Consider the following 23,404-nt stretch of genomic DNA (forward strand, 5'->3'; position numbering starts at 1 on the left):
GAGTGACAGATACTTGCCGTGTTGTACAAGTGTAGATATGTTTTTTCAGGCCTGTGTCCCAACTACATCACATTAACCTCACCCAATATGTAGCTACTAAAATATGGGACATAAATTGCACACCATTAACAATTTTATTAAAAAAGTATCACAATAAAACCCATTAAAGCGAACATTGACTGTACAAAGCTGTTTCACATGGTACTGGTATAAATATTGAAGCCCCACACAGTGATGCAGTGCCAATCCAAACTTTTGCTTGGGACAGATACACATTTTAATGTCTAAAAATGCCAGTGTTGTCAGGAAGATGTTGGAATGGCATCAAACTTGTATGAAACAAATGTCTTTCAATCTGCTGTTGATAACATGAAATATCAATGGGGACGCTGAATACTTCATTACAAAATTGGGAAGAAAATAAGGCTGTTCTCCAATCTTCACGCAGAACTCAACATTTGATTTAAAAAAAATTGACCTGCAAATTACACACAACCAGAAACAAATGGCTTCCAAAACTGAGTTTACCCCCCAACTCAATACAGATACATGGAGAAAAGCATGTCTACATAGGAATTAACTAAAGGATATCCAAAAGTGGTTTCTGTACTGTAGTCCAGGATGAGGATTGAGCTCTAACAGACATGCATAGTGGAGGATAATCCATTATACTTATAAATGACTGGTAGCACCACTTCCATAGGAAATTCAATTTGACTTTGTACACGATACAAAAAAATTGCAGGAGGGAGGTGTTAATGGTTGCTTGGTTCCAATACAAACCATTTTATCCATGTTTAGCATTTCCACAGGTATGGAATCACTTTTTATGAGTGGGAGATTCATAACAATGAGCTATCCCTTTGGCAGCATACTACTGCTGTATAGGGGCAATTTTAATTTCATATAATTAATCCAAAGCGGTTTACAGTTAAAATACATTCTGTATGGGGTCATTGCCCTATAAATCAGGTGTTGGAAATCATTTTCCCCCGGGGCCAGATGGACTTTGCAAAGTCCGGAGGGCCATACAAAACATTTGTTATTAGAATTGGCTGCTTGTTTAACTATGACTAAATAGTGGGAGGAGAAAATATCAGATCATATTTTGTTTCTAATTGTCAATGAATCTTTCATAAATTATTAGTTTCAAGGATTTATACTACATGCTGTTACCTTGGAAACACCTTTTCCCCCGAATAAAACCCATTCATGATGTTTATACAAACATCACATTTCAAATAGATTACTTATTATGCAAACATTATCCAAACAACCTGCATATTATATTTACGTATACAAAACCACTTTCAAAATGTTACTGGGCCAAATAGAAAAGTGAGGATATTTAGCATGATGTGTGAGGTGTGCTTGTAGGATTCATCCCTTTCAGAGGGAAATTGTCTATAGCCTGCTTTTAGGAAGCAGAAGCTTCATGACATGGGCAGGACCAATCTGGCGGTCACGCTGTGGAGAGCTCCACCCCACTGTCACACACTCCGCTGTCCTCCCATCCGTCCAGCTTCAGATCACACACACGTTCTGAGACGCCCAGCAACACAAAGAGAGAGCGATAAGGGGGATTAAGAGCAGGGGACTTCTTATCCAAGATTATTCAATTGAAATCACAAAAGGTATAATGGCTGTTGTTTTTGAGCTTACCTAAGAGTTTTGTGGTGCTTTGGGGGGCTGGTGGAGCCTGTTCTGTTTCACGCAGTGCCCCCTCCAGTACTGTCAAAGCAGAGCAGTTCCCTACAGTCCTGAGTCCCTCCAAAAGGTCCTTGACCTTTCCTCCAGACACCTACAGACGGTGGCATAGAAGTGTAACATATCAAGTTGTCACGTGCACAACAACAGTTAAATGCCTTTCTTGCAAGAGCTTATCCCAACAATGGAGTAATCAATATCAGTAGTACTAAAAAATAAAGTACAACAAACGAGAAATAGAGAGCAAGAAAGTAAGGTATATACAGGGCCAGTTCCAACACCAATGAAATACATATACATATAGGTAGATATGTATAGGGGTAAGGTGACTAAGCATCAGAATATATGACAGACAGATTAACAGCAGTGTAAGTTATGATTGTGAGTGTGTAGAGTCAGTATAAATGTGATTGTGAGAAAATGGATAATGTGCGTGTGTTGGTGTGTCAGTGTGCGTGAGTGTGTAGAGTCCTGTGAGTGTGTAAACATTTAAATAAAAGGGTCAACTTAGATAGTTAAAAGTGGCTACATGTACTATGTAGCAGTTTTATGGCTTGGGGATAGAAGCTGTTCAGAAGCCTGTTAGTGTCAGACTTCATGCACTGGTACCGCTTGCCGTGCAGAAGCAGAGAGAACATTATGGCTTGGGTGGCTGGATTCTAACGATTTTCTGGGCCTTCCTTTCACAATGCCTGATACCGAGGTCCTGTACGGCAGGGAGCTGAGCCCCAGTGATGTACTGGGCTGTCCGCTGTATCACAACATGCCGAGATTGAGAGTCCCATAAGGCAGCGCACAATTAGCCCAGTGTTGTTAGGGGTAGGCCGTCATTGTAAGTAAGAATTTGTTCTTAACTGACTTGCCTAATTAAATAAAAGGTTAAATAAATACAAAAGATTTTTCAAAGATTTGGACACAGAGGAACTTGAAGCTCTTGACCGGCTCAACTGCAGCCTTGTCGATGTGGATGGGGGGGTGCTCACAGCCAGTTTCCTGTAGTCCCCGATCAGCTCCTTGGTCTTACTGACGTTGAGGGAGAGGTTGTTGTCCCGGCCCCACAGACAGCTTACAGGGAGGAGATCAGTTGTCTCATCGTCGCCGGTGTTCAGACCTACCACCGTCGTGTCATCAGCAAACTCAATGATAGAGTTGGAGTTGTGCGTGGTCACCCAGTCGTGGATGAACAGGGAGTACAGGAGGGGACTAAGCACCACCCCTGTGGAGCCCCCATGTTGAGGGTCAGCGTGGCAGAGGTGATGTTGCCTACCCTCACCACCCACAAGGGTGGTGGTTTAAAATGCTAGTAAAACTAAGTGCATGCTCTTCAACCGATTGCTGCCAGCACCCTCCCGACTAGCATCACTACTCTGGACGGTTCTGACTTAGAATATGTGGACAATTACAAATACCTAGGTGTCCGGTTAGACTGTAAACTCTCCTTCCAGACTCACATTAAGCATCGCCAATTCAAAATTAAATCTAGAATCGGCTTCCTATTTCGCAACAAAGCATCCTTCACTCACGCTGCCAAACATACCCTCGTAAAACGGACTATCCTACCGATCCTCGACGATGTCATTTACAAATAGCCTCCAACACTCTATTCAGCAAACTGGATGTAGTCTATCACAGTGCCATCCGTTTTGTCACCAAAGCCCCATTTACTACCCACCACTGCGACCTGTACGCTCTCGTTGGCCAAACCCACTGGCTCCAGGTCATCTATAAGTCTCTGCTAGGTAAAGCCCCGTCTTATCTCAGCTCACTGGTCACCATTGCAACACCCACCCGTAGCACACGCTCCAGCAGGTATATTTCACTGGTCATCCCCAAAGCCAACACTTCCTTTGGCTGTCTTTCCTTCCAGTTCTCTGCTGCCAATGACTGGAACGAATTGCAAAAATCACTGAAGCTGGAGTCTTACATCTCCCTCTCTAACTAAGCATCTTACCGATCACTGTACCTGTACACAGCCCATCTGTAAATAGCACACCCAACTACCTCATCCCCATATTATTACTTACCCTCTTGCTCTTTTGCACCCCAGTATCTCTACTTGCACATCATCTTATTGCCTTACCTCTTTATTCTTCTACATTTGCACACACTGTGCATATATTGTGTTATTGACTGTGTTTGTTTGTGTGTAACTCCGTGTTATTGTTTTTGTCGCACTGCTTTGCTTTATCTTGGCCAGGTCGCAGTTGTAAGTGGGAACTTGTTCTCAACTGGCCTACCTGCTTAAATAACGGTGAAATAAATCAAAATAAAAGGAAGTCCAGGATCCAGCTGCAGAGGAAGGTGCTCAGTCCCAGGGTTCTAATCTTGGTGATGAGCTTGGATGGGACTATGGTGTTGAATGCTGAACTGTAGTGTATGAAAAGCATTTCCACATAGGTATTCATTTTATTTAGGTGGGTGAGGGCAGTGTGGAATGGAATTGAGGTCTCCTGAGACGTGGGGAATAAAGGCGGGGTCAAGGAGAGGTAGGACATGACCGTGAATATGCCTGCCAGCTGCTGGAATAATGTCCGGCCCCACGACCTTAAGTGTTGACCGGATTAAAGATCACGTCGGCCCCAGAGAGCGAGATCACCTAGTCCCCTGGCTCGGTGGGGGCCCTGACGCACGTCATCATTCAGCAATTGAGTCAAAATTCAATCAAAGTGTTGAAAAAAAAGTCCCCAAGTTTCCATGAGAACATATTCATTCACTTTCTGTTCTGATTTTAATTTAAGGTGGGAGAAATCTGACCAAGAAAGAGGACAGACTATGAAAGTGAAATTTCAATCTTACAATGGCTGTGTGACTCACAAGCCCTATATTTCCCCCTCATGTCTTTGCTTTAGGTTGGGATAGTGGGTGTGTACCTCGTAGCTGTCCAGCAGCGTGCTTGCGGGGGAGGAGCTGAGTCTGAAGGCACTGTTGAGGATGCCCAGGCCCAGTATGTGTGCCAGCATCTCCCAGCCATCCTCCGGGCACTCCAGAGCCTGGCATAGTGCCCGCTTTGTGTCTGAGCCCAGGCTCTGCATGTCACCTACAGAAATATGACATCGTTGTACTCCACAATGGACAAGAACCAAGATGAGACAGCAGGAGAACCCCATGGCTTAAGCTGTAGAGATTACAATGAAGGGGCTTGTTTAAACTGAAGTGCGTGAGCCAACCTTGAGGGGGGACGAAGACGAAGGCGTTGGTCTCGGGCTTGTACTCTTTTCCATTCAAGATTTCCAACACCTAGAAGCACAAGGAAGAGAGAGAATATTTAGCGAACGTTCCAGTTGATCAAAGGTCAATTCTGAAAAATGCTTTCAACTCTTGAATTCACACACCAGTAGTTTCAAACAGTCATAAAATTACTTTCATAGTAAAAAAAAGTAAATGTGAGAAAGGACTGTAGCAATATTAGTCAGCTGAGTCACATGTGACCATAGAAGAACATTGAGGTTAATGACAAACACACAGAACCCACCTCAGGAGTGGCAGCCATGTTGAGAGGAGTTGTCCCTGGGATGTAGCCTTCGTCCTCCTCCTCCTCTTCCTCATCCACACAGCAGTCATGCTCTCTGAAGAACAGGGGCTCAAAGTTTTCTTTGTGAGGATCGGCACCTAGACATGAAAAGATTGATAAAGCCCTTTGTCTTTGAGCTAGGACTATATTATAAAAAGGGGAAGTTACAGAGCAAACATCAAGACGGTCATCAAATTGAGACATTTGCACAAAGGGGACAGTTAAAAGAAACGTAGTCCCACCTGCAGCCATGAGGAGAGCGGTCAGCTTGACAGAGCCCCGCCCTGTGGCTGTATGGAGAGGGCTGGAACCGTTGTAGGTGCAGCAGTCCACATCAGCATTCCCCTAGGGAGAAAGAGAACACTGTCAACACACACATCTTACGCCCACGACCATCACAAGGAAAGGGCTACTTGGGTTGTGTTAGTTTGACTAAACTAAACATACTCTAGGTCTCCCATCCAGGTATTGACCAGCCCAAACTCTGCTTAGTCTCAAGATGCCAGCAGAAAGATGCAGGGTGGTAGGTATGGATGTAAGCAAGGCTTCTACAAAATATACCTCCAGTAGCAGGCAGCCTGCCAGGGAGACGTTGTCCAGCTCAGTGGCCAGATGGAGCGCCGTGCGGCCACAGCTCCTCTCCTGGACCTCCACACTGCCCCCGTTCACCAGGAGGTCCCTGAGGGAACACAGGCTGTTGGCAAGCACAGCCAGGTGGAGGGAGCACAGTCCTGGAGGATAAAATCAATGTCATACTCCAGTGGACTCTTCACAATGTACTGTGTGTGTGTGTGTGTGTTGTACCTGCTGTGTTGGGGAGGTCCACTAGTTCCACTATCTCTCTGTGTCTCAGTAGAAATCCCACCATACCTCCCTCCTTCTGCTGGGCGGCCAGGTGAAGAGCTGTGTTTCCGTGGCGATCACACAGTGTGACATCAGCCCCAGCCAATAAGAGGGCCTCAGCTGCCGCCTTCTGCTGTGTTATCACCGCTATGTGCAAAGGAGTCTGGTATAGAGGGATAAATACGGGGTTCGAATCAAATCAAATCAAATTTTATTTGTCACATGTGTATGTGACAAATAAAATTGGATTTGATTTGATTTTGAGGAGTCTGGTATAGAGGGATAAATACGGGGCTCTGATTATACTACCTCAGATCACCACAGAATATGATTATTTATTTAACTAGGCAAGTCAGTTAAGAACAAATTCTTGTCCGTGTGTGTTTGTTACCTGGTAGAGGTTGTTTCTCATGTTAAGGACCTCCTCTCCAGGCAGGGCAGAGAGGACCTGGGCTAGACTCCTGACTGCGTCTGTCTGGCTGTGGATCACCCCCAGATGGAGACCACTGGAGAAACAGAGGACAGGCACAGATTGGCATGTGCTACTGGATAAATTATGCCACATTTCAGGGCTAAATATCCTATTGGCATCAATGCAGATGGACACAAAATGGAGGAAAATTAATGCAGATAGAAAAGTTTGAAAAATGCAGGGACGGTTATATTTCCATTAAAATTAGGTCTGAAGTGATGGGAGAGGGGACGTACGTGTCACCGTTCTCGTCCTGAGCAGTCATGAGCTGGCGCTGTGGAGCCAGCAGGTAGCTGACGTCACCAGTGACGGCGTACTGGAAGAGGGCTTCAGCCTGCCTCTCAGCAACATCCACCAGCCTGGCCACCAGCACACACTCTGTACACAAATATAAAAACACTGTCATTGACTGGATACACAACACCCTGGCTTCCAACACACACGGTCACACACCCTGCAGTGGTCTGCACCCTGAGGCACTGACTCACTCTGGCTAATCACTTTACAAATGTCTCGGTTGACCTCACCTCCAGTCCTGTCCCCTGGTCCTAGCTCCACACCGGCCCCGCTCTCCTCACTCGTCTCCCCAGCCGAGGCATCCTCTGACTTGGCTCGGACCCCCACCACTGTCCCTGAGGCCGGGTCATCATCCATGTCACTGTCATCACCACTGTCCTCCGCTCTGCCTTGTGGAGCTGTGTTGAGAGGGAACATGGGTTGAGCTTCATTCCTATCCTGAACTGAAACAGAATTGATCTCTAAACCCTGGAAAACAGACAGGCACACTCACCATGTTTAATTCCTGCCCCGCCACCACTCATGCCAGGGGAAAAGCCAGAGTTGTAGCTGGTGCCATAATTATTGTAGGTGGAATAGCCCTGGAAGAAACCTAAAATAGAATCAAAAGTTGTTATTTTAGCCTAAATAGACAAAGCTTTTGAAATGGTACTTCATCTTGTGTTTAGGACTTTTATGAGACATTACCCATTTGAAGTTGACATGGCTTGTCTCGTTCACCTTAAATCACATTTCATTACATTTATTCATTTTTGTAAAAATTAATGACATAAGAAACATGTTTGTTGTACCTCCTCCTCCCCCTGTAGCGGGACCCCCCCCCCCTGGTCCCCGGTACAGGCCCCCTGCTCCACCGTGGCCACTGTAGTCCTGGAAGTTAGGCAGGGTCTTCTGTCTCTTCCTCTGCACTTCTTCCTTATCTGAGGATGAAGACCAGGGGCAAGACGAGCGGATTGACTTGACAGAATAATGGGTTATGTTCAATTTGAAGAATGGCACAAACTACAGTGGGTTGGAATGGAGGCCAGCTTGCACAAGGGGTCTCCAGAAAGTGGTCTGGGGTTGTTTCAGACCGGCTCACCTATGATCTGCGGATGGTATGTGAAGGGCTTGGGCTCGCTCGTCTCATTGTCCGATTTACGCTTCAGCTGCACAAACACCGAGGTGGGTTTCTGGAGGTTCAGGTCTCTGTATTTGGGGGTCTTGAAAACAATGGCAAACTGTGGAGGGGAAGAGGGTGGAGATTTTACTAATGGTTAGGTTATAGTACTGTTACAGGGGAGGAAATGGACTTCATCGGCAACTTCTGTGTCACTGACCTGTCGGTGGACATCGGTGGGGGAGAAGTCCCCAAAGGCCTCCCATGTCAGCCCTGTCTCGTCATCCTCATAGAAGCGCACCTGGATGTCATCTGTCGCGACAGAGGGAAGATACACTGTCACAACTCCACCTTCAAACTAGGAGTAAAGTAATAAACTGGCAATGTGCAAGATATTGGAGGATAATACAAGTTCACTAAAAAAAAAAACACTTCTTCATTATCCAAACCAACAAGTATGTGCATAAAGCCTTCAAGTGTTGCAAGGTATCTTTCATGTGTCATCGGTCATGGAACAAAAAGGAAATGTCAACATCTTTCCAAGGAAACCAGGAAATGGTGCTCCACATCTCCAGACAGGAGTATTTGAATATCTCAGAGAAATGTTTTGACTGCACTGTACACTTCCTCGACAAGGAAACTCCGGTCTTAGGAAAGACACTGTGTGCGCAGGCATCTGTTCCAACCCAACACTAATACACCTATTTCAAAGAATCATTGAAAATCGTGGTCTTCAGTATGGATTGTTTGAATCAAGTGTGTTAGTGCTGGGCTGGAAGAAAAGCCTGTAGGACAGGAATAGGAGATCACTGATTGAGTCTGATAAGCATGATACTCAGTGAGGTAGAATTACTGGAGACTGGAGATGAGGCTCTTTGTTTGGAAGTCAAACAGCAGAGCCCAACAGAGACTTGAACTTCTGTCCCAAGAGAGGATCTTTCATTCCAGGGTTGTTGATATTCTGCCAACCGACCAATGCAGATTTTTAAAAAGGAAAACATAGCGAGAAGGACAATAGGCCACTACAACTCTCTTCCTCTTACCACATTTGCATAACAGATGGGGAATTCCCTGAGGTTGGAAAAGCAGGCCGGAGGACTTCATGAGTAGTACAGTGTGATAAATGATGATGTCACAGAGACATGTACCGGGTTGATTTTAAGAGCCAGCTAGATAACGCTTCAGACAACACGTTGACAGTTAGATCTTCATGATAAAGTTGTCTTGATAAATCACACTTGGGAGAATAGATGATACAACCATGGCGCCTGCATCTTACACCGGTTTCACACTATCGTGCTGACCCAAATGGTACCGGCTCGGATATTTTTCTTTCCAGCAACTATGGTGGATGCGTAACCATGCCAGCGCAGTACAGCTCAGCTCAAGGTTGACTCAGCTGTGGAGTGTGAAAAAGGAACTAGTGTACCTTTCTGAACCTTGTCACAGAGCAGGTAGACCTCCTCTCCTCCCGTCACACAGCCAGCTGTTCGGTCCATCCGCACTATCTTCAGGTTAGATGCATTTGGAGCTTCTGCAGACAGGACAAGGGAATAGAGAGATGGTCAAAAGGGTCAACTCAGATCTTCTGTTTAGTGCAAGCAGAATTACATTTATATTTATTGACAGCTAATATGTAACAAAAAAAAAGGTATTCTTTGTGGTGCATCATCCCTATTGGATGCCATGCAAATCCTTGAAATTGCCCTTTGTTATCAAATTTCAAACCACCATTTTGTTTGTTTCTCTTCAAAATCTTTTCTAATTTTAAGAAACCCCAGACACCCCAAATGTGAAGAAGAAAGGACGTGACATAAACAAACTGTGTGGATGTTTTCACGCAGTAAAGGGCTGGCATCATGAAATGAAAAGTGGATGCCTAGTTTCAGCCTTGGAGAGGAAGCCGAGTGACAAATGTGATGTAGAGGAAGATAAACGCACAGAGCTACGCAAATGAAACCAGGGCACACAGATATGGTTTCATTTCAATACATCTGTATAACTCTGAATAAAAACGTGAATTCAGTGATACAATGCATAAAGGCACGAGAGCGGTTCTATTCATTTGTTCAAACAATAGTCCCTTCCAGAGTTTCATTAAGCTGAGGCACTTGGTCTTATAGCTACTGGGTTGCATGTAGCCTGATATGGTGTGTTTCTATGGTGAGGTGAGGGACCTTTGTCATAAGATGGACTTAGAGAAGGGTAATAGACCACCCTTCACTGGTAATGTAAAGAATAAACAACGGTGGACAACAGAGACTTCTTATTGGGTCATGGCTAGCTAGTTATCTAGCTAGATATTGTTCTGTTGGGGTCAGAGTGCAATGGAAAGCGCAGCACAAACGGCAGAGTGGCTGTGGCTGTTAGTGACTTACTGCTGTCGAAGATGGGGTCTGATATGACGGGGTCCAGTCTACGGGAGAAGCCCCCGTCACTGTCTGGGAGGAAGGCTGTGAACATGAGGCGCACCACGCTCAGGTCCATCTCTTTAGCCTGGTAGGACGCTGCGCTGCTGATCAGATTTCTCTGGTGATCTGAAAACACACACACTCACAAAGGTTGAATGAAGCAGGCAACGCATAAGTTCACATACAGTTCCTTCAGTAAGTATTCACACCCCTTGACTTTTTCTACATTTTTTTTTGTTACAAAGTAGGGTTGAAATGGATGCCAACAATGTACACAAAATACTCTGTAATGTCAAAGTGGAAGGATTTATTTATTTTTTAAACAAATAAAAAATAAGACACTAAGATATTTTGATTAGATAAGTATTCACACCACTGGGTCAATACAGGTTAGAAACACCTTTGGAAGTGATTACAGCAGAGAGTCTTTTTGGGTAAGTCTCGAAAAGCTTTCCACACCTGGATTGTGCAACATTTGCCCATTATTCTTTTTAAAATTCTTCAAGCTCTGTCAAGTTATTTGTTGATCATTGTTAGACAGACATCTTCAGGTATTGCCATAGATTTCAAGCAGATAAGTCAAAAATGTAACTTGGCCACTCAGGAACATTCAATGTCATCTTGGTAAGTAACTGTAGATTTGGCTTTGTGTTTTAGGTTAGTGAAAAACTCCCCAGTCCTTGCCGACGACAAGCATACCCATAACATTATGCAGCCACCACCATGTTTGGAAATATGAAGAGTGGTATTCATTGATGTGTTGTGTTGGATTTGCCCAAAATATAACACTTTGTATTCAGGACAAAAAGTTGAATTCCTTTGCCACATTTTTTACAGTATTACTTTGGTGCCTTGTTGCAAACAGGATGCATGTTTTGGAATATTTGTTTTATTCTGTATAGGCTTACTTCTTTTCACTGTCATTTAGGTTAGTATTTTGGAGTAACTACAATGTTGGTGATCCATCCTCAGTTTTCGCCTGTAACTGTTTTAAAGTCACCATTGGCCTCAGTGAAATCCCTGAACGGTTTCCTTGCTCTCCAGCAACTGAGTTAGGAAGGGAGCCTGTATCTTTGTATTGACTAGATGTATTGATACACCATCCAAAGCCTAATTAACAGCTTCACCATGCGCAAAGGGATATTCAGTGTCAGCTTTTTTATTTTTTATATTTTTAACCAATGCCCATCTTTGTGATAACTTCCCTGGTCTTTGTGGTTGAATCTGTGCTTGAAATTCACTACTCGACTGAGGGACCTTACAGATAATGATATGTGTGGGGTAGAGAGATGGGGTAGTCACATTTTTTTTTATTGCACACAGAGTCCATGCAACTTATTATGTGATTTGTTAAGCAACTATTTTAGGATTGCCATAACAAAGAGGTTATATACTTTTAACTCAAGACATTACAGCTTTTCATTTTGAATTAATTTGTAAACATTTCTAAAATTACAATTCCAATGACATTATAGGGTGTGGATCAGTGACACAAAAATCACAATTTAATGAATTTTATATTCAGGCTGTCACACAACTAAATGTGTAAAAAGTCAGGGGGTGTGAATAGTTTCTAAAAGCACTGTATGCAAAACAAAAAATATTCTTTGTGCTCTGCAGAAATATTGTCATTCAGTCCATCGTCTTAAAGGTGACTGACCAGTGAGCTCTCGGGGGATGCGGAACTCTCCCTGGAAGGCGTCCATCTCGGGATGGATGACGATACCGCAGTTGTAGCCCATCCTGTAGGCCTCAGACATACGGTCCTCCAGCGTCTTACTCACGTTCTTCTTGGTCACGTGGAGGATGCCCAAGTTGGGGAAACTGTCACATGGAGATATTGATTTATATGTGGTATGTTTTTAACCCTGTACGCTTGTGGAAATAGGCCTACATGGATACCACCAAATTGAAATGTTTCTAATAGAAGAACTATGAAAAAGCATATTCATGACCATGGAAGCAATTGAAAGAGAACAATTTGGAGATTATGGGGAAAATATTAGACTAAAGGTGAGGACACAACAGTTCACCTGACAAGACAAAATCAACAGTGTAATGTTTGGATTCAATGTGCATTTTACATTTACTGTACTTTTCACAGCATTTGTCAATGATTACAAGGATTTGAGTGAGAGGTGTAACTGGTGTCTCTAAACTGTGCACAGTTCCCAAGTAATTTCAAAGCACTTTTATGACTCAAGGAAAGAGCCTTCAACTATAAGGTGCTTTTTTCCCTTCTTTTTTTGCTCTCCTAGCTTTGCCATTGAGGAACTGAAGCGAGCACACTTGTAGTTTTTTTATTTGGAACACAGTCGTGTCCCCACCATCACAAATTTACTGTTGTTGTTTACGCAATCCAAAAACATTCCATTATAAAAATCACAATTTGGGTCAGGTGGCCATCATTTGAAAGCGTATTATATTGCCAACATGGCTAGCTAAATTATAAAATAGGATCTTACAGTGTTAGGCTTTCAAAAGGCATTTCAAGAACATTGCAACTTTGGTGCGCATAGAAAGGACAAGACAAACATAGGCTCGTTCTCTTCAGGACAACCCAGGCTATAACGCATGTCATCTTTCTAAATGTGGATGAAACATCATTATAAACCTTGATACTGTAAATGGCATGACTTTTCTTGATTTAAAGCATTTCCCTCAGTCAGACAACAAATGTGCAAAAGTTGCCCAATTTGCGGGAGGGACGGGGGCATCTTCTTGTCACGCGCGGTGTTCAAGTTTATAACGGCTGTCAGTCAAAAGCTCTGACATCATGTATAGCATGTTACTGTACAGCCACTGCATTCTAATTTAGGCGCTTACCAATGCCAAAATCTGCAATTTCAACTAGAGGTCGACCGATTATGATTTTTGAACGCCGATACTGATACCGATTATTTGAGGACCTAAAAAGCCGAACCCGATTAATCGGCCGATTTTTTAACAAAGTGTTGGAGAAGAAAGTAAAAGTGCAATATGTGCTATGTAAGAAAGCTAATGTTTAAGTTCCTTGCTCAGAACATGAGAACATATGAAAGCTGGTGGTTCCTTTTAACATGAGTCTTCAATATTCCCAGGTAAGAAGTTTTAGGTTGTCATTATTATTGTAATTATAGGACTATTTCCCTCTATACCATTTGTATTTCATTAACCTTTGACTATTGGATGTTCTTATAGGCACTTTAAAAAATCTGCAAAATCGGTGTCCAAAAATACAGATTTCCGATTGTTATGAAAACTTGAAATCGGCCCTAATTAATCGGCCATTCCGATTAATCGGTCGACCTCCAATTTCAACCTATATACAGGGTGATACAGGCTGTTAATGGGAAGGGCTACGTGAACATGCAAGATATAACACCACAACGACGTACGTTCAGGTTAGATGGGGAAACCCTAAGTCAGAAATATCATCACTACATCTCAAAGGAAGGGCCTATAATCATCTTATAAAAAGTCCTGACATGTCTGCAATGTTGTCAATAAGTAAGCATATTAAAACCTGTTGAATGCACCAGTAAGCTAGCTGGTGTGTGTGTCAGCTAGAGAGAGAATGGTGGAAACAAACACCTGATGCTGGAGTCTTTTGGCTGTAGGTCTGCGATGCAGATGCCCTTGTCACACTGCTTGCCCACCAGACTGTGGGCATGGAGGTGGGCATCTTTAGAGTTGGTCACCAGCTGTACCACCACACGTGCCATCCCCTGATAGTTACAGATCTGCAAAGAGGGAGACAAACACTTTTTAGACCAGATATTAGAACTACAGCCCCGGGAGCCAGACTGATAGTGACTCATTCATTCATTCATACATACAACAAGCATTGAAGAAAAAAAAAACAGTTGAATATGCCAGTCCAAATGGTAAACAATATCTGAGTGATGAATCGACCAAATGAAAACATGAAGGAAAGGATGGATGAAAACAGTGTTCCACATGGCTCAAGTTGACACTCAGGGTTAGGGAAGGTTGGGAACCTGTCTTCGCACACTTTTTAAATAAGTGACCAGAGTTATTTTTTATTAAACAACAGTGAAAGCTCGTGTTTTCAGTTCCTTTTAACATGAGTCTTCAATATTCCCAGGTAAGAAGTTTTAGGTTGTCATTATTATTGTAATTATAGGACTATTTTCCTTCTATACCATTTGTATTTCATTAACCTTTGACTATTGGATGTCTTATTGGCACTTTAGTATTGCCAGTGTAACAGTATAGCTTCTGTCCCTCTCCTCGCTCCTCCCTGGGCTCGAACCAGCAACACAACGACAACAGCCGCCATCGAAGCAGCGTTACCCATGCAGAGCAAGGGGAACAACTACTAGAAGGCTCAGAGCGAGTGACGTTTGAAACGCTATTAACGCGCTAACTAGCTAGCCATTTCACTTCGGTTACACCAGCCTCATCTCGGGAGTGGATAGACTTGAAGTCATAAACAGCGCAATGCTTGAGGCACAACGAAGAGCTGCTGGCAAAACGCACGAATGTGCTGTTTGAATGAATGTTCACGCGCCTGCATCTGCCTACCACCGCTCAGTCAGATACTTAGATACTCGTATGCTCAGTCAGATTATATGCAACGCAAGACACACTAGATAATATCTATTAATATCATCAACCATGTGTAGTTAACTAGTGATTATGATTGATTGTTTTTTATAAGATAAGTTTAAAGCTAGCTAGCAACATACCTTGGGTAACTGCATTCGCGTAACAGGCAGCCTCCTTGTGGAGTGCAACGAGAGAGAGGCAGGTCGTTATTGCGTTGGACTAGTTAACTGTAAGGTTGCAAGATTGGCTCCCCCGAGCTGACAAGGTGAAAATCTGTCGTTCTGCCCCTGAACGAGGCAGTTAACCCACCGTTCCTAGGCCGTTATTGAAACTAAGAATGTGTTCTTAACTGACTTGCCTAGTTAAATAAAAAGGTATAAAAAATAAAAATATATATTTTTAAATCGGCGCACAAAAATACAGATTTCTGATTGTTATGAAAACTTGAAATCGGCCTTAATTAATCGGCCTTAATTAATCGGCCATTCCGATTAATCGGTCGACCTCTACATCCAATCCGAAATGCCTCCACACGGAAAACCCCTCAGCAAATTGGTTAATAAGCATTACTTGGCACAAAAGGTCCCATAAAAATCTATTTTGTATTTTCCCAAATTCAGTTTTAAGATTTTATTTTCGTGGTTTGTGAGTTTTTTCAGTTACTGCTAAAGCACATGTCATGACAGAGTTAGCAAAACAAACCGCACCCAATTGATAGAAATAATCCTGGACGAACATTTAATTGAGAATGTTTTTGGGGAAAGTCTGTCTACCCACAAGACGGTTATCATTATCGTCGCTAACTGGCTACATACAGATTGGTAGACAAACGCGCAACCAAACAGACAGAGGGGGGCAATATTGCTGAAATGAATTGGCAGATATTGTGTTAAATTCGGCTTTTTAAACCAACCGTGGCTAACCAGGGGTGGGATAATGTCAATGTGGCTTTGATTGAATAGTAGCCAATGATAGCGTGAGCTTTGTTTGACATTTTGCGATGGAACATGTGGAAAAAAATGCATGTATTTCAGAATTGATTTGCGAGCTACTCGTAGGTGGGCTGCGAGCTACTGGTAGCTCTACCTGTTGGGAGAACCCTGCTGTAGACGAATGCCACTGAACTTGGCCTTCACTTCGCCTCTTTCTGGTTCCCCGAGACAAAATTAGCCTACATACAAAACCAACCCAGTTCCTAGAAACAGCACGTGTTGTTAGACGCAGTAGCCAGCGGGTGAGCCTGAAGAACACATTTAGAATTTGCCTAGGCCTACCTAGAAAAGTCTCTAGCCTGCACTTGAACTCAAATGTCTCTTTCCTCAACCTTGTCCTTAACCACAGCATATACTACTGTTCAAAAGTTTTTGGTCACTTAGAAATGTCCTTGTTTTTTAAAGAAAAACACATTTTTTTGTCCATTAAAATAACATCAAATTGATCAGAAATACAGTGTAGACATTGTTAATGTTGTAAATGACTATTGTAGCTCGAAACGGCAGATTTTTTATGGAATATCTACATAGGCCCATTATCAGCAACCATCAATCCTGTTTTCCAATGGCATGTTGTTAGCTAATCCGAATGTATCATTTTAAAAGGCTAATTGATCATTAGAAAACCCTTTTGCAATTATGTTAGCACAGCTGAAAACTGTCGTTCTGATTAAAGAATCAATAAAACTGGCCTTCTTCAGACTAGTTGAGTATCTGGAGCATAACCATTTGTGGTTATGGACTTCCTTCTGAAACTCCTCAGTTTATTCTTGTTCTGAGAAATTAAAGGCTATTCCATGCAAGAAATTGCCAAGAAACTGAAGATCTCGTACAACGCTGTGTCCTACTTCCTTCACAGAACAGCGCAAACTAGCTCTAATCAGAAAAGAAAGAGGAGTGGGAGGCCCCAGTGCACAACTGAGCAAGAGGACAAGTACATTAGAGTGTCTAGTTTGAGAAACAGACGCCTCACAAGTCGTCAACTGGCAGCTTCATTAAATAGTACCCGTAAAACACCAGTCTCAACGTCAACAGTGAAGAGGCAACTCTGGGATGCTGGCCTTCTAGGCTTAGTTCATCTGTCCAGTGTCTGTGTTTTTTTTGCCCATCTTAATCTTTTTATTGGCCAGTCTGAGATATAGCTTTTTCTTTGCAACTCTGCCTAGAAGGCCAGCATCCCGGAGTCGCCTCCTTACTGTTAACGTTGAGACCAGTGTTTAAAAGGCTAATTGATCATTAGAGGACATTTCTAAGTCACCCCCAAACTTTTGAAAGGTAGAGTACATATAAGGTTTTCTAGAATATAAGGACTAGAATACACCTCCTCCCTTGGTTACCTATTTGGGTTATAGCCAGACTGCTACGCGCTCTCCTGCTTACATAGCATGGTAGTGTGGTTTTTTGTGTAAGGAAATACAATTTAGAAAAATCTAAAATGTACTCTCATTACCCGTCACGGGGAACCCCTCGGCTTACCGGCTTACCCGTCACGGGGAACCCCCCGGCTTACCCGTCACGGGGAACCCCCCGGCTTACCCGTCACGGGGAACCCCCCGGCTTACCCGTCACGGGGAACCCCCCGGCTTACCCGTCACGGGGAACCCCCCGGCTTACCCGTCACGGGGAACCCCCCGGCTTACCCGTCACGGGGAACCCCCCGGCTTACCCGTCACGGGGAACCCCCCGGCTTACCCGTCACGGGGAACCCCTCGGCTTACCCGTCACGGGGAACCCCTCGGCTTACCCGTCACGGGGAACCCCTCGGCATACCCGTCGCCAATTCTTCACAGAAAAGAGAATGTGCATTTCTCTTCAGTGATCAGATATGCATTTCATGCAGTTGAATCACTTTCTATGACACACAGACCAACGTCTCAGAGTTCTGTTCTGACTAAAAGGAAGCCGACATAGATAGTCTAGATCTAACAATAGAATGTAAACAACATTCTTGATCTGTCAAAGGCTGATAACATTAATTCAATACAGCAACAATGACGCATCAAATAAATGATTAACTCTGGGAGTGACTTATGTATGCTATGAGCTTATGGATATCAACATATGTAATGGACACAGGGGGAGGTAAAGGTATGCCATCTAACCACTTTGAAATCTTACACATGCTTCCTGGTCAAAATTAATACCACACTGTAGACCAGGGTTTCCAAACTCAGTCCTGGGCCCCCTCCCCCCAACCCCCCAGGTGCACATTTTGGTGTTTGTCTTAGCAACTACAGAGATGATTCAAATAATGAAAGTTTGATGAGGAGTTGGTTATTTGAAACAACGGTGTAGTGCTAGGGAGAAAAACAAAAAGGAGTTTGGGAAACCCTGCTGTAGACGAATGCCACTGAACTAAGCCTTCACTTCGCCTCTTTCTGGTTCTCCGAGACAAAATTGGCCTACATACAAAACCAACCCAGTTCCTAAAAACAGCCTGTGTCGTTAGGTGCAGTAGCCAGAGGGTGAGACTGAAAACACATTTTGAAGTTGTCTACCTAGAAAACAATCTCTAGCCTGCTCTTGCGCTCAAATGTATTTTTCCTCAACCCAGTCTATAGCCACAGCATATACATATCCGGCTTTCTAGAATATACGGACATGAATATAACTCCTCTTTTGGTTACCTATTTGGGTTATCTTACAAGGTGAAAAGTGAGGATGCAGTGAGAATGCTATTTTGTTGTCCTTGTCTTGCAGATCAGATTCAATTTAAATTGCCCCTCCAGGGATGGATGCAAGCACTGACTTGTGGAGAACTCAGACATTCTGTACTGTCGCCGCATATGAAACATTTGATCTCAATCCCAAAGGCTAGAGTATAGAGCCATATTAAAAGCTTTAGCTTCACCGTCCAAATAAATACACAGGGGAGCATGTATGTGGCACAGAAACAGAACTCATATATCAATGCACTGTGTGTCTTCTTTGTACAGATGCACAACATAGGCAGTGGGCTACATGTGCCTCTAGAACAGGTTTGAGAGAATACTTTCTTCTCTCTGAGGCAGTCGTTTCATGTCTGAGTCTGTCTGAGATCGTGGGGGCGAGCTGAAAATACTGTTTCCTGTCGGAGACGCCACTCAACAGTTCCTAGTAATTACCCCTATGACACAGGAGGAAAATCCCAAAAGGCTTGAAACAAAGTAAATGGCAGGTCAGATTTATATACCTGTTTTCAAACACCTAATTTTCTAAAATGTGCTCTCAGGGTTATTGGCTCGTAGCCTGTGCAGCTAGTTCATTCATAACGACTTAATGACTAAATTACTGAATCGTAAGGTCTTGACTGGCTGGCTGACTGGCTGAGTGACAGGCTCAGTTAGGAGTTTGAGTGTTACTGTCACAAAGGTTCAAATCAATTTTTTTTAAAGCACAAGAGGGGATTTCCCAGAGTTTATTCTGAACATAGTTCAAATTGTCTAAGATAAATTAATATTTGTGGTGTGTGAGTGAGACTGGATATATTTGCATGCCATGAATGGATTTCTGTCAGGGTGGGCCTGTAAATGTTAGTTTGAAATACAAGCGGAACTGATCATAACTTTTTCCGTTTATGCATGAAAAAAAATATTAAATCTCAAACACATAAATTCCTAGGAATCGCAAGCAGAATTCCTACTTCTGCTTGTTCAGTTGGAGGATCAAAGGAAGGGGCCTCTCGAGTGGCGCAGGAACTACATCGCAGTGCTAGCTACGTTACTACAGTTCCTGGTATGATCCCTGGCTGTGTCGCATCCAGCCGTGACCGGGAGCCCATGAGGCAGCGCGCAATTGGCCGGTTGGGTTGTCTAGAAACTCCTGTGGCGGGCCGGGCGCATTGCACGCTGACACGGTCGCCAGTGCTTCCTCCGACACGTTGGTGCGGCTGGCTTCCGGGCTAAGCAAGCATTGTGTCAAGAAGCAGTGTGACTGGTTGTGTTTCGGAGGACGCACAGCTCTCGACCTTCGCCTCGCCTGAGTCTGTAAGGGAGTTGCAGCGATGGAACAAGACTAACTACCAATTGGATACCATGAAATTTGGGAGAAAAAGGGGTAAAAAACATGATAATAAAGGATGGAAGGAAGGAGTGAAGGACAGACAGCAGGCAATAAGAGAACAGAACGAAGAAAGTAAAGGTGGGGAGAAGGGAAATAACTAAGGAAAGAAGGGAAGAAGAAAGGATGGAAAGCATGAAGGAAGAAAGGAAGGAAATTATGACATAAGGAAGGTCATGTTGGTGGATCTTACCTTGATATTGGGATAGGACTTTCTGTTCTTCTCACTAGAGGCCCCTGGTAGCCCGCCGTGAGAAGGTCCCTCACAGCCATAACGAAACCTGAAGCCCCGCTAGAATAGACATAGAATACCTTTAATGACACTCAACTGAACACTTTTCAATACCACTTTGAAATGTGATTAAATTCGATTTTGGAGTCTAGCTTGTTTTACGTAGCCTGTGGTGTAACTGAAAGAAGGAGCACAATGACGAAAAGGGTTACCTGTTTAGGCTGTTCAATGATTTGGAGGTAGGGCCCATCTGCTGTAACTAAGAACAAATAAACAATGGTTTACGTTAGTTTTACAGCAGGACTGGCCAACCCTCCTCCTGGAGAGCTTCTGTACTGGGTGTGCATACAGGCTTTTGTTCCAGCCCTGCTCTAACACAGACGATTTTGGGAACTAATGAGCTGGCAGTGAGGACATTGACTAGCGGAATCAGGTGTTAGAGTGGCGCTGGAACAAAATCCTGCACAGCCAGTAGCCTAGCTCTCCAGGACCTTCCCTCTACTAAACAAGCATATTACTTTTCCCCAGGTGCTGTGGTAGAGGATGTATTTCAAGTCAGATAAGAAGCAACACTGACAAAGGGTGTGAACCTTTTAGGAATGGGGGCCAGGGCTATCGTCCGTGTCAACAAAACATCTTCTGCTCTGTCTCAGAACATCTTCCTTCTCAAACAACTTAGCTGAGCGAGCCTCTTCCCCTTCCTGCCTAATGTAGGGCCCGCTGCCTAAGCCACATCCTCCCACTGACATAACCTCAATCAAGAACCTCATCTGCCAAATGATGTTCGGCTTCAGATCTCTATAGAACAGACAACCTTCATCCAGACAGTCAAATGTGACATTTTCCTTCAGCTCTAACAATGGAGCATTGCACTGTCACAAGATGTCTTGATCCATACTTGTAAGATTAATGAAGTAGCTTATCGGGTATGTCCATTCATCTAGACTGCTCTTGAATATGCCAGTTCTGGGTACAGAGATGGGTATCCCCAAAGAAAGTAGTAATAAAATAGATGTATTTTATATAGCTCTTTTCATTACAAACAACAATCTCAATGTCGCTTTGAACACAAAAACAACTGTAGGGATCTTGCTGTTCACAGTTGATGGTCTTTCGCAGCTTCATATGTCTGGGCAGTTCAAAAAGGCAGACAGCAGCAGTACCTTGAACCTTATTTGCCCATTCCCACAACCACTCTTGCATAAACATCCACTACTAGTCTCACTTAAACCTTGGTTTTAAATCAGCCCTCTTGAGACCAAAGGAGAAGTGAAAGCACAGAGAAGGAGAAGTACACTTTATGTCTACATGTACAACTCTGCAATATCATGACATCATGAAACTGAGTTCAGAAAAACAACTTTTTCCATAAAAGAACAGAGGTGGCAAGGAAGAGCTTACTCTCTACAGTGAATGTACTCTCCAATTTTAGGCTTTCATTAAATGACATTTTTAGTTAGGCCCATTTCGTCTCTATTTGGGTATAAAGGCCTAAACATGGGGCATATCTGAAGGGGACAGATGGGTGCAGGTAATCAATATAGCTCATAATGGGTTTATAAAGGGGGTCATGACTTCTTACCTGTCCGGAGTGAGTTGGAGTGTGACATGGGAGGGAAATTCAGGGGATCCCATAGTGGATCTATGTCAAAGTTGTACTACAAGAAAAGACAAGAGAGAATCTAATTTCAATGACAAATGTAGAAATGTATGACTAATATCTATTTAAGAGACACTGGCAAACCTATGTCAGATGAAGAGATATCTTTAGCCACCGTGTTAACCTCTCCTTTAATATGGGCTGTTGTTCTGATGTGCTATATGTTTATAGGGAAATTGAGTTTTAAGAAGAAATCAGTGACAAAAGATAAAGCCTACAATGCATATATGACAAATACAGAGATTCAGTGTCGACATTGCGTGGACATGAAAAACCTAGCTTACCGGTTGGTGAGGTAGGTAAGGCTCCTCTTCTGCCATTGTGTCTGAGAGAGAAGACAAAGACCTTGAGAAAAGTAATGGCTTTATAAGCAATAGTGCACATATGGATATTACATACAGTTATATCAAATTACTTACCGGAATTAAAGATATAATTGATTTCCTGCATCTGACCCAATCTCAAATGTGGCCTGATTAAACAGTTCTCGTTACATTTGGATTTGCTACTGGTAATGCTCTGTGCATAAACCACTTAGCTAACTAGCCAGTTCAAGTTTAATAGCTAACTAAAACAAGTGTCAAGATAAGAGAGGGTGTTGCTTTAGCTAATTTAAGTACATTTTCCAATAGCCCCATAATGACTAAATAAAGAAGAGCAAACTGGCTTTATTGGCTTTACTTAGCTAACTAGCTAACTACTTCATTGTTTGATTGTGGCTAGCAAACATGCTAGTCGATTATACTATTTTAGTTGGCTAGCATACATGCTAACTGGCTAATAAAGAGGAAGTGGACAAGGCTAGCTACCTAACTGACTTGGTAGCAAAGTTATACCAGCTAACGGTAGCTAAGCTAACTATCAATATACTTTCTAACTTAGTTACTCATTTAATTGAAACATTGTAGCCAATGCTTACCTTCGGTCACAAATGTGATTCCTACATCAACATGAAAGTCCAAGGCAATGGCAGTCCCAATCCAATCAGTTGAGTCGAGTTTTGCACATTATTGCGCCATGCTTGCGACCTGAACTCATTTGACCTAATCAAACATGGACAGTATCTATGGTAAATTGTTCATATTACACACAACTAAATATGTCAGTACTAGCTAACAAAGGACATCGACTTATACAGTTGTTCAGACACTTGACTTCCCCACTAGAAATTTCACTGCGGTCAAGTGAGCCGACACTCGCAAATCGCAGCTAAGCCATCTGCGTTTGACTTTACTCCTGAATTTCGATGCGCGAATACGCAACACTTTAGGGTATCACGTGTTTTCTGAAACTGAGTAGGATGCACTTTCATGCACAGATGGAGACGATAGCTACAAATCATTCCAAGCAAACCGTTTGTTTTATTTAATCTTCCATAATCAGAATTATAAAATTTCTCGCTTTATCAAAACTTTCTTTGATATTCCGGGTAGAGTATGGCTGCAGAAGCTGCAGTAGCCTAGCGTGTGTGCTGTTTAACAAATGTTAAATTGTGAAAGCAAGATGTGTTTACAGTCATGACATACAAACACAGCACACACACACACACACACAGTTTCACAGCAAAATCTAATTGAGCTTGATGTTTTTC

The 23,404-nt window shown here is 43.1% G+C and overlaps 1 protein-coding gene across 2 annotated transcripts; it reads right to left on the minus strand.

Annotated features, from left to right (window-relative positions):
• Positions 1 to 115: 115 nt before the first annotated feature.
• On the minus strand, positions 116 to 23,050 carry LOC109905106 (nuclear factor NF-kappa-B p105 subunit). Of its 2 annotated transcripts, none has more exons than XM_020502283.2 (24): positions 22,733 to 23,050; positions 22,098 to 22,138; positions 21,736 to 21,811; positions 20,366 to 20,412; positions 20,115 to 20,213; positions 13,914 to 14,062; positions 12,001 to 12,164; positions 10,308 to 10,466; positions 9,359 to 9,463; positions 8,150 to 8,241; positions 7,912 to 8,050; positions 7,622 to 7,750; positions 7,324 to 7,422; positions 7,061 to 7,228; positions 6,770 to 6,911; positions 6,453 to 6,567; positions 6,023 to 6,224; positions 5,780 to 5,949; positions 5,461 to 5,563; positions 5,180 to 5,316; positions 4,875 to 4,944; positions 4,578 to 4,744; positions 1,663 to 1,801; positions 116 to 1,542 (listed from the first exon to the last, which is right to left on the minus strand). In XM_020502283.2, exons 2-24 carry the CDS (start codon positions 22,131 to 22,133, stop codon positions 1,463 to 1,465), a joined length of 2,787 nt encoding a protein of 928 aa, XP_020357872.1. In that variant the 5' UTR covers positions 22,134 to 22,138; positions 22,733 to 23,050; the 3' UTR covers positions 116 to 1,462. The 2 variants fall into 2 exon arrangements, with proteins under 2 accessions (XP_020357872.1, XP_020357873.1); XM_020502284.2 differs by having other exon boundaries at positions 22,098 to 22,158; positions 22,733 to 23,042.
• Positions 23,051 to 23,404: the final 354 nt, after the last annotated feature.

The sequence above is a fragment of the Oncorhynchus kisutch genome, linkage group LG15 (genome assembly GCF_002021735.2).
Source record: "Oncorhynchus kisutch isolate 150728-3 linkage group LG15, Okis_V2, whole genome shotgun sequence".
In the NCBI taxonomy this organism is placed as follows: Eukaryota; Metazoa; Chordata; class Actinopteri; order Salmoniformes; family Salmonidae; genus Oncorhynchus; species Oncorhynchus kisutch.